We start from the raw sequence: 11335 nt of genomic DNA on the forward strand, positions 1-11335 counted from the left end.
TTGTTTGCTGGGATGCACCGTGGAGGTGGTAAACAAATTAGGCATGTAAAACACAAAGACAATGGCTTGTAATTTACATGCCACGCTCTGCTTGGCTTTATTGGACCTTGGCTAGTCATTCGCCCAAGCTGATGAGACCAAATGGGAAAATTTAAGGATGGGTCTGATGCAAATCTCAGGTCAGTCAGACCAGCTGATACTTCTCTCTCTGTTCCTCCTCCTCCTATTTAGTATTCAGTAGACTTGATACACCTACAGCCAGTCTACCCTGAACACGCCCGATCTCCTCTGATCTCAGAAGCGAAGCAGAGTCAGGCCTGGTTAGTACTTGGATGGGAGACCGCCTGGGAATACCAGGTGCCGTAGGCTTAGAGCAGTGTTTCTCAACCAGTGTGCCTCCAGATGTTGTTGGACCACAATTCCCATCTTTCCTGACCATTGGCAATGCTGGCTGAGGCTGATGGGAGTTGTGGTCCAACAACATCTGGAAGCACACCGGTTGAGAAACACCGGCTTAGAGGAAGGCAATGGCAAACCACCTCTGAATACCTCTTACCATGAAAACCCTACGAATATATACAAAAAAGGATTCATAGGGTTCCATAAGTTGTAATCGACTTGAAGGCATATAACAACTACAAGACTAGATGGTGTATGATAAGAAAGCTAAGATAGGGACATAGGAAGCTGCCTTACACTGAATCAGCCCATTGGTCCACCTAGCTCAGTAGTGTTTACACTGACCGGAAGCAGTTCTCCAGGGTTTCAGGCTGGGGATCTCTCTCACCCTAGTTGGATGGAACCTGGGACCTTCTGCATGCAAAGCAGATGATCTGCCACTGAGCTATGGCCTTCCCTGGTGTCCAGAAAAAGCCCCTCCTGGGACTGAAGCTAAGGGAAGTGCACATGAGCATCTATCATTGTTTATCCTCACAACAACAGCCATGTGAGGTGGGTTCAGCTGAGAAATGGTGACTGTCCTGCTCTGTGGTGAGGTGTAGTTCAGGCAGAGGGGAGGGCAGGACTCTAATGTTGCTTCACCAAAAGACAAACTGAGCTGTGTACAGTAGCAGCAGCAGCTGTTGCATCCTAACAGATAGCCAGAGCTTGGAAAAGTTACTTTTTTGAACTACAACTCCCATCAGCCCAATCCAGTGGACATGCTGGCTGGGGCTGGTTGTAGTTCAAAAAAGTAACTTTTCCAAGCTCTGCAGATAGCCCTGCCCACTCTGGAAATGTCTGCTTTAATTAAAGGGGCTGAGCCCTCTCTAGGAGTCATCTACTGCACCAGAGCAGAGGAGTCTCTGGTCAGACTGGGCCATTTGCAATGGAGTACTCTAATGTCAAGGTCATCAGTGGCACATCCTCAGTCCGGACGGGTGTTGGACACGTAAGCTCCTCTGACAGCAGCACTTCTGAGGCTGGCCCTGAGTGCCCTTCCCCTTCTGGCTGGTAATCCTCAGCTCCATCACCTGAAGTTGAGGGATCTGACTCAAGGACCCTCACAATGTCCAGGCCAAGGTGGAACTTTGTGATTGGGTGGATATTAAAACTCAGGTTCTCCCCAGTCATAAGAACATAAGAACAGGCCAGTGGCCCATCTAGTCCAGCATCCTGTTCTCACAGTGGCCAACCAGGTACCCGGGGGAAGCCCGCAAGCAGGACCCGAGTACAAGAACACTCTCCCCTCCTGAGGCTACCGGCAACCGGTTTTCAGAAGCATGCTGCATCTGACTAGGGTGGCACAGCACAGCCATCACGGCTAGTAGCCATTGATAGCCCTGTCCTCCATGAATTTGTCTAATCTTGTTTTAAAGCCATCCAAGCTGGTGGCCATTACTGCATCTTGTGGGAGCAAATTCCATAGTTTAACTATGCGCTGAGTAAAGAAGTACTTCCTTTTGTCTGTCCTGAATCTTCCAACATTCAGCTTCTTTGAATGTCCACGAGTTCTAGTATTATGAGAGAGGGAGAAAAACTTTTCTCTATCCGTTTTCTCAATGCCATGCATAATTTTATACACTTCTATCATGTCTCCTCTGACCCTTAGTGTATCTATAGGATGTATCTAGGCCATGCTAGATATGTACAAATGGGACCAGTAATGAAATGTCGCATTGTGGGGTATGCCTGTTCCAGAGCTTGGAAAAGTTACTTTTTTGAACTACAACTCCCATCAGCCCCAGCCAGCATGGCCACTGGATTGGGTTGATGGGAGTTGTAGTTCAAAAAAAGTAACTTTTCCAAGCTCTGGCCTGTTCACTGTTAGGCGTATAAGAGTCCTGCTGGATCAGGCCAAAAGCCCATCCTGTTCTCACAGTGGCCAACCAGATCCTTACAGAAAGTCTGCAAGCAGAACCTGAGTGCGATAGCACTCTCCCCAGCAACTAGCATTCAGATGAACACAGACTTGGACCATATTCACACCAGACGTTTATTCCACTATTATTCCACTTTAAACAGTCCTGGATTCCCCCAAAGAATCCTGGGAAGTGTAGTTTGTGAAGGGTGCTGAAAGCTGTTAGAAGACTCCTGTTCCCCTCACAGAGCTACAATCCTCAGAGTTTCTGGGAAGAGGAAATGACTGTTAAACCACTCTGACAAATTGTCATTCCATGAGGAGAATAGGGGTCTCCTAACAACTCTCAGCACCCTTCCCATGATTCTTTGCGGGAAGCCATGACTGTTTAAAGTGGAATAATAATGAATAAATGGCTGGTGTGGACGTGGCCTTGGATAGTGGAGGCAGAACATAGCCATTCATTCATTCCTGCTCCCTGCATTTCTGGCTGATTTCCACCTAGCCTGGAAGGGTGGGGCCCTGTCTCTCTCCAGCTACAAAAGCAGCAACTGCTGAAGGGGCCAGAGACCGTGTGTGCGTATGTGTGCGTGAACCTGCTGCTCGGGATGTCTATAGACTACTGGGGTTAGTTGTTTTTTAGTCGTTTTGGGGGTCAAGATTTAATTTTGGAGATTCATTTTTGCTGTTATTTGGACTACAGCATATTTTTGTTAAACACTGTTGTGAAGTGTGTGGGGATTGTTTAATTGTATATTTATTGAGATGTTCTCATTAGTTTGTTATTATTATTGTTTGGCTACTTATATACTGTGTATATTTATATGTTAAAAATAAAAATGCTACTTATTTGCTGGGAAATTGAAGATTTTTATCGAGGCCTTTTTATAAAGTGTTTGGTTCTCTTATTGTGACACATTTAAATGTTTTTTATTTTCTTTTAATAATATTTGTTATTTAATTTTGAGAATTGCATTATTGTATTTATGCTTTATGATGTGTTATATTCGTGTTTTTGTAAGCCGCCTTGAGGGCCTTTTGGCCATAAGGCGGGGTATAAATTTAATAAATAAATAAATAAATGGCTCATATCCATTGACAGCCTCATCCTCCATGAATATGCCCCAACCTCTTTTAAAGCCATCCAGGTTCCATAGTAACATTTAGGGTTGCCAAGCTCAGGGCCTGAGACTAATCCTGTATCTTTAGGAGAAGAGAAAGTCAGCCAAGTGCAGGTGTTCTTGCAATACTGTAATGGAAAAAACCACAAGGTGGAATTCTCCCTTCCCCCTGCACAACTTTTAAAGATACAGAAGACCTCTTGGTTGCCAGGCCCGGCCTCCAAGCGGTCTTCTGTATCTTTAAAAGTTGTGCAGGGGGAAGAGAGAATTCCACCTTGTGGTTTTTCCCATTACAATGTTGCAAGAACACCTGCACTTGGCTGACTTTCTCTTCTCGTAAAGATACAGGATCAGTCTCAGGCCCCGAACCTGGCAACCCTAGTAACATTAGAATCTGCCTTATACTGAGTCAGACCATTGGTCCATCTAGCCCAGTATTGTCTACACTGACTGGCAGCAGCCCTCCAAAGTTCCAGACAGAGTTTTTACCTAGCCCTACCTGGAGATGTTTGGGATTGAACCTGGGCTCTTCTGCATACAAAGCAGATGCTCCACCACTGAGCTCTGGTCCTTCCCAAAGGTGGCCGTCTCTACATCTTGTGGCAGTGAATTCCATAGTTTAACAAGGCACTGGGTGAAGAAGTAGTTTTCCAGTCAGTAAGCCATTTATCCTCCTACATGATACTCCATTTCATTCACACAGTTTTCCTTGATCCTCCCCTCCAACAATCAGTTAGTGTTCCATGCCCACTGAGTATGCTACTCAGTCATTGTTGGGCCAGCATCCCCAATGGTCAGAGAGGATAGGTATTGTAGTAGTCCATCAACATCTGGAGGGGGAACAGGTTCCCCATTGCTGTTTTACAGGCGAAAGGACCCTCATGTGATTCTGCCCTTTGCAAATCAACACAATGATGGGGAGAAATTTGATTCAGTTTGCATTTAAAGATGACCTTACCTAATTCGTGCTTTTGGCCACTACCCGTGGTTCTCCTGCCAACCTACTGAGACTAGAAACCGGTCTCCACCCGTTAGAATCTTTGGCCCATGTGGCATTGGCTTCGTATTGGCTGCGGCTCATTGGCATGGATGACACATGCCTGCCTAAAATGTGTTTACGCGAACAACTTCAGTCATCCTACCATTCTTCATGGTTACTTCGAGCCAAAGCCAAACTGTCTGCCTATGGGATTTTCATAACCATTCCTCCATCACACTACTCCTTAAGGGCGAAAAGATTGCTTAAGGAAAGAATTTTATTCTATGCCCAACGCTGGATGCTTTATTCAGCCTCCCAAACCTCCTTTTCGGTATGGTACCCCTGTTTCAAAACAACACTTGGTGCTGAACCATATCTCTCCTTTCTATCGGCCCCTCTGCAGAGATGGTCCTTTACAGCCCTGCGTCTGCAAACCATGCCCTCTCCAATGCTGGCGGGCCGTTATGCTAACACCCCCTATGATCTCAGAGTTTGCATTTGCTGTGCGGGTGAGATTGAGGACGTGGCTCATTACCTCCTGAGATGTCCCCTTTATCAGGCGCCCAGAGCTAAAATTTTAGACCCTATAATTCTTCTCATGCAGGACAGACCCACTTTTGAACAAATAGCCATCCTTCTGGCGGGTTCAGATATTTACATAACATCTAAGGTCGCCACTTTTGCCCTCGCAGCCAAAAAGATTAGGGCTAGCTTTGTAAAACACTCGGAACTGTTTTGACGTTGTCTCACTGTTCAATTTTTAACATAGAACTTTAAGGCTGTTTTAAGAAGAAAGATCCTATGGTATATAAATTTCCTGGTTGTTTGGCTGTTTTTATTGTACCTTTGTATTTTATGCTAGTGCACTTTATGCCCTTCTGTACTTTTTTTAACCTTTTGCGGTGGCTAATAGCTTTTAGCAATAAAGAATTGTTGTTGTTAATTCGTGCTTTCTGAAACAAGTTGGAAACCAAAACACAGCCATCATTCAAAATTCACTCTTCTCTGAATTTTGCAATGCAGTTCTTCAGCCACATTATGAGTACAAAAATGCATATACTATTGTACAGTACACATATCAATCAGTACATACAAATATACACATATAGATTAGTGAAAATAATGTACGAAAGTGCATTATACAAGGGGAAATTGGTTTGCAAAAAATGTGTATATTAGGCAAAAGTGCTTATAAAATTGTGTCTATTAGGAAAAATTCACACAAATCTGTTGATGAATTTTCTTGAGAACTTTGTTTTAAAAAATGCAGACCACATTGGACAGATTTGCCCCTCCCTACCCACAGCAAGAGGCCTTGCCATTAGCAGAGCTTTTGAAGAATGAAAATCTTTGAAATTTGACTCCTGTTCTTGCGCAGGCTATTCTGTAGCCGAGGAAGTGAAAAGGAAGAGGACCAAACCCCAGGATTCAGCCATGAGGCCTTGTTAACTATTATTGTTCACAGGGCTGGCACCAGGCATGCCAGGGCCCTTGGGCACCAGCTTGCCTCAGGGCTCAGCACCTGCACACATGCACACCCCACCTACCACTCCCTGAAGGGCCCCTCTTTAGGGTGTGTGGGTAGCGGTCCCTTCCACAATCCATGACGTGGATGGCAGAGAGGGAGCTCCCAGGCACCCCCCACTGCTGCACAGACCCACAACAGCAAGCTACGCACGCGCATTCCTGCCATCAACCAAGATGGCGGCAGGGGCATCAATGCCTTATGGAACCTCGGCCACCATCTTGGTTGATGGCAGGCTTGTGCCTGCAGCACAACCAACTGTTACGTCAAAGAAGAGGTAGGTGGCGCATGTGGGGGGGTCACGGGCCTGCACAGTAGTAGGGGGTGCCTGGGAGCTCGCTCTCCATGACAGCGCTACCCACCCACCCTAAGGAGGGGGCCCCCAGCAGCCCCTTGGGACCCAGGGGCCCTCAGCCAGGACCTGACCTGGCTGCCCTCTGGAGCCAGCCCCGATTGTTGACATGATGCCACTGGAGCTGGGGAAAGGGGCTCCAGAGGGAGCTTGGCCCTATGCAGCCCCAATTCAAACATCTTGCAGGCCTTTGAGCTGTTAATGTGACTATCCAGGCAATGGGCACACCTCATGTGCCCATATGGGGTGGGAGCAGCCATGCCCCAGATGCCCAGAGAAGTGGAGAAAGCAATGGCCTTTGCTTCAAGGGCACACCGAGGCAAACAGAAAGCAACTCGGCACAAATGGAAAGAGGAGAGCCTTGGAGGGTTGCTTTGAAGCAGCTGCACATCCCCAGCACATCAGCGGCAATCTAGGGATGCAAATCAAAGGCCTATGTCTGGGGGAGAAATGCAAGGATTCAACACTGCCACAGAAGGGTTGTATGGGCACCAAACCTCACCTTCCCTTATAGCTTCTAAATAGTCAGGAAGCAATAGAGTACTGGCTGTTGGGCCCGTTGTTGGCCACCCAAGGACCAAATATGCCCCACAGCCATCCAGTTGCTGGCCATTTTAAAGGGGGGAAGGGCTGTAGCTCAGTGTTAAAGCACCTGCTTTTCATGCAGAAGTCCCAGGCTCAGTCTCCGGCATCGCCAGGTCAGGCCATGAAAGATTCCTGCCTGAAAATCTGGGAAATCCTGGAAAGCTGCTGCCAGTCAGTGTGGAGATCATCCTGAGCTAGATGGACCAGTGATCTGGCTCAGTATAAGGCATCTTCCTGTGTCCCCTTTGGTAACAGGATCCAAGATGTGTATCTGTAAGTGCAAGGGTGAGGAGATGTCAGGCGAGGGAGAGCTATTTTGGTTTTGTTTGTTTTACTAGACCTCCAAGATCCATCAGCTGGAGCAAAAGGTGTACACTTAGAATTAAAGAATTCAGAACCCAGGACTTTATTTTCAGTATCAGAAATAGCACTCTAGATTTCTTCATTTCAACAACATAATCCAGGGCTTTTATTTGCTTTTCTGTGTGCTTATTATGGATTAGGGATGAATTGTAGAGCTGAACTGTAGATTGGGTCTGAGGATGTTTTACTGGTTTTAGGTTGCATTTTCTGTTTTCATTGTTCGGTTGTTTTTACACTATGCACTACTTAGAGATTTTTGAAATATTAAGCAGTGTATAAATGCTTTTAAATGAAAAAAAATTGTTTGCTGCGATTGTTAAACAATTGGGAGTCAGAAATTGTTGACAAACTCCTGCAATCCACCCAGATCCAGTAGATTTCATATCTACCTTCCGTCGCCCCCTGTTCCATCTTATGTCCCTGAGCTTTGCCAACCTGTTTCCACCTTGTACATCCATCATTCTCTATCAGTGACTGTAAAACAGACAAAACTCTTCTACTTTTTCTATGACCCTCATTGCCACAGGAGCTCTTCAGTGTCTTTATTAATCTTAGAGAAAATTAAAAGCACAGAGCAAGGAAGAGGAGAGGATATGTATATGATAGTCTCCGATGAGCCCCACAAGGTCAAAGACTAATACATGATGAAACTGTTAACAAAGAAACTTAAAATTAACTAGTCCCTTGAGAGAGATTCTACCCTAATGTGCATTGCCTTATGTTCTCTTCATCTCTTATCCTCTGCATATTTGCTCCCTGTCTGACCATGACTTCTGTCCTCAGAGGCCAGATCAGATGGTGCTATCAAACTGGCCACCAGAGAGTCCCAAGGGCACAGATGTCTCCAGTGGGACTATAATGACGTGTATTGTTCATACTTTACAGCCATTTAGTACTGCCTTTTGCTGACAGAGGCCCTGTCTAAATTGCATCTTCCTGCAGATCAAACCTGTTGATGCCCAACTCTTGAACCACCAACACATCTTATCAGGGTCCATGCATGGGGGGGGGGGAAGACTGGTACACTTTATCAGGGCACAGGGGTGCAGGGGGAGGAGGCTGGCATAGATTGCAAGCCCATTACCATGAAGGGACAAGATGAGGCTGATTTGCAAATAGGGTCTGAGGATGTTTCTGCGAACTTATTTCCCTGTACCTACTGATGTGGTTGCAGAGCCTATTGTCTGTGTGTTTACATGGGATGTCCAGATCTTCTAAGATTTGCTGGAGCATATCAGAAGCAATGCTAGAACAGAACAAGCAAGATGCTGGCTGAAGACCTGCTCTAGAAGAGAGAAGGTGCATCCACAGTATGCATTTAGTGTGGAATTCCCATGCATTCATTCACTTTTTACAGGGCACCCATACAGCATCACCCTTCAATCATTTTTATCCTGTATTTTCCCTGTGTTTCTTCTATCTTTTTCCAAACCACAGAAAATCCAAGGCTGCTTCCAGACTGTCATTGATTGTGTGGGTGGGATTCAATTGTACAAGGGCAAATGCAGGTTGCGCAATTGACATGGATTTGATGCTCTTGCGCAACAAGACTGCTTTCAAAAAACAGTCAGACTTTTTGCCCTAGGAAAGTGAGAGGAAAATGCACTGAAGAGTGTGGGATAACAATTGCTTGATGTGTGACATCATATAGCCTCCCTGCAAGCAAATCAGAATGAATGCTCAGTGAACTATGGACATTGTATAACCTCCTTTCAGACTTTGTGCAAATGAACCAGGAAGAATGCTCAGTGAACTGGTTGTCTGGAAGCAACTCAGCTTTTTTCAGAGGAACAGAAGAGTAGTTTATTTATTTTTATTTATTTATTTATTAAATTTATTAGTCGCCCATCTGGCTGGTTATCCAGCCACTCTGGGCGACGTACAACATAAAAACATACAATTTACATTAGAGCATTAAAAAATCTCAACCAATTATAATAAAACCTAACCTTAACTGTGGTTCGTTGTCTCATCCATACTGACCAACTGTGGTTAACATTAACTATGGTTATGGTCAAACAAGACAACATCAAATCATACCTACCGAAGCTAGCTTGTTTAAACTAATCATCTATGTGAAAATTGGACAATGAAAAAAGCGGGTAAGAGAAAAATCAACTCATTTGACATGTGATATTGGAGGAGAGCTTTGCGCATACCATGGACTTTCGCTTCTGTTGGGAGGAACCTGTGCTGTATTGGTCAGCGACTCTGCGTACCTCCTCTTCGTGCTGCTGGATTTGCTGCTGCAACAGAATGAGCTCACCAAGAAGACCCTTCTTATATTGCTTCTCATTCTCACGTCCCTGGTCTGTAGCTCTGAATGCCGTATCCCCTGAAGAACCAGGAGTGAAGAAACCCGACAGCGATCTGAAGCTCTCTCCAATCTTGTCAAAGTCAGGAAGCAGCTTAGCAAAGTCTTCTGAATCAGGAAGAGCTTTTGAAATTTTTTCGAAGTCAATATATTCATCAATTTCCCATACGAAGTCAGGAACAATCCACTTGTACTCGCTGAGATCTGGCAACATGTCTTTCCATTGGTTATATGTCTTTTTGGCTGTGTAGCCACCACCCACAGCAGATCCTAAGACAATATAGCGAAGTTTTAGAAGCCTTGAAGCCACTCTAGCTAGCCAAAAGGTCCTCTGGGGTTGGGATCCATACTTTATGAGGAGGAGTTTGCTGTTGCGTAAGGGAAAATGATTAAGAATGGAGAACTGCTGTACTGAGATCCGTAATGGCAGCCTTTGAAATTTGGAAACAGGATTGCAGGAATGATGAATACTTCGGGAAACAAGATGCAGTTTCTGCAGTGGCGACTTCGCTCTTGCTCCATAGGTCCCATTTGCTCGATTTCGACAGAAAATGCAGGCGGCCGCCGACCGGGCCCGCCACATCCTCCTTCTGCCGCCGCCGCCTCCAGGCAGGGGAAGGTGGAAGCGGCAGCGCCAACCGGTGGTCTCCTCCTCCTCCGCGGCCTCTCTCGGGCCCAGCCAGGCTCCCCTCAGCCGCATCAAGCAAGCAAACCTCTCACAGTTCAGCACACTTTTGTGGTGGGTGTCATTTTATCACCCCATTTTTTTATTTATAATCACAGAATCATAGAATAGTAGAGTTTGAAGGGTCCTATAAGGCCATCTAGTCCAACCCCCTGATCAATGCACAAATGCAACTTCAAGCATACCCAACATGTGGCTGTCCAACTGCCTTTGGATGCCACCAGTGTTGGAGAGTCCATTTCTTCTCTAGATCATTGGTTCTATTGTCGTACCGCTCTAACAGTTAGGAAGTTTATTTCTGGTGTTCAGCCAAAATCTGCCTTTCTGCAACTTGAGGCCATTATTTTTTATTTGTTTATTTATTATATTATATTATATTTATATCCCACCCTTTCTCCCAGTAGGAGCCCAGGGCGGCAAACAAAAGCACTAAAAACACTTTAACACATTAGAAAAAGCAAACTTTAAAATATATTAAAACAAAACAACCATTAAAAATATATTAAAACAAAACATCTTTAAAAATATTTTAAATGCTTTAAAAAATCTATTTTATTTTTTAAAAAGAAGGTTTAAAAACATATTAAAAAGCAATTCCAACACAGATACAAACTGGGATTATATAGCCCCAAGAGTGGCTGTATACTATAGTCAGCATTGATTTTTTGCATTCCACGTTAAATCGAAAATACTCCCCATGCCATTCTAATGCTTCCCATAAGCTCATTTCAAAACAAAACCTTACAAACTTATAGTCCTGAACTCAGAAATGCTTGCTTAACAACCCTCTAAATTTTCACGTCGATACACAAAACAGTCGGAGAAAATCGAGAGTTCAAAGTGTCAAGAGAGAGAGAGAAAAGCCAGACCCCTTTTGGACTTTATTCTGTCAGAGTTCTCATAATTTGTTGAAATTCATTAAAAATCAGCCATATTCACAGAGTATCTGTAATCCTATTACTGACCTTGTCCCATAATCTGACCTTCATCTTCTGCAGTTTAAAAGTAAAAAAAAATAAAAATGCCTGGCTGATTTTTAATTAATTTAAGAAATTTTGGCTTGAACTCAATGATAATGCCGGGCATGCTCAGTAAGAACCAACTATCAGTGT

The 11335-nt window shown here is 44.7% G+C and overlaps 1 protein-coding gene and 1 pseudogene across 1 annotated transcript; one reads left to right on the forward strand and one right to left on the reverse strand.

Moving 5' to 3' along the window:
* Positions 1-250: 250 nt before the first annotated feature.
* LOC133364610 (5S ribosomal RNA) lies at positions 251-369 on the forward strand (annotated as a pseudogene).
* Positions 370-6123: 5754 nt separating this feature from the next.
* Positions 6124-10238, reverse strand: LOC133363684 (dynamin-like 120 kDa protein, mitochondrial). The gene is made up of 2 exons (XM_061582951.1): positions 9384-10238; positions 6124-6291 (listed from the first exon to the last, which is right to left on the reverse strand). The coding sequence occupies exons 1-2, from the start codon at positions 10236-10238 to the stop codon at positions 6124-6126; spliced, it is 1023 nt and encodes a 340-aa protein (XP_061438935.1).
* Positions 10239-11335: the final 1097 nt, after the last annotated feature.

The sequence above is a fragment of the Rhineura floridana genome, chromosome 9 (genome assembly GCF_030035675.1).
Source record: "Rhineura floridana isolate rRhiFlo1 chromosome 9, rRhiFlo1.hap2, whole genome shotgun sequence".
Taxonomy (NCBI): Eukaryota; Metazoa; Chordata; class Lepidosauria; order Squamata; family Rhineuridae; genus Rhineura; species Rhineura floridana.

What these genes read in the sequence shown, in the direction of transcription:
- LOC133363684 (XM_061582951.1), bottom strand. Translation starts at nt 10,238, where the DNA reads ATGCGGCTGAGGGGAGCCTGGCTGGGCCCGAGAGAGGCCGCGGAGGAG. An exon ending in AACAGAAGCGAAAGTCCATG is followed by an intron (nt 6,292 to 9,383) that starts GTATGCGCAAAG and finishes CCCCCTCCTTAG; the next exon opens with GGTGGGTGGGTAGCGCTGTC.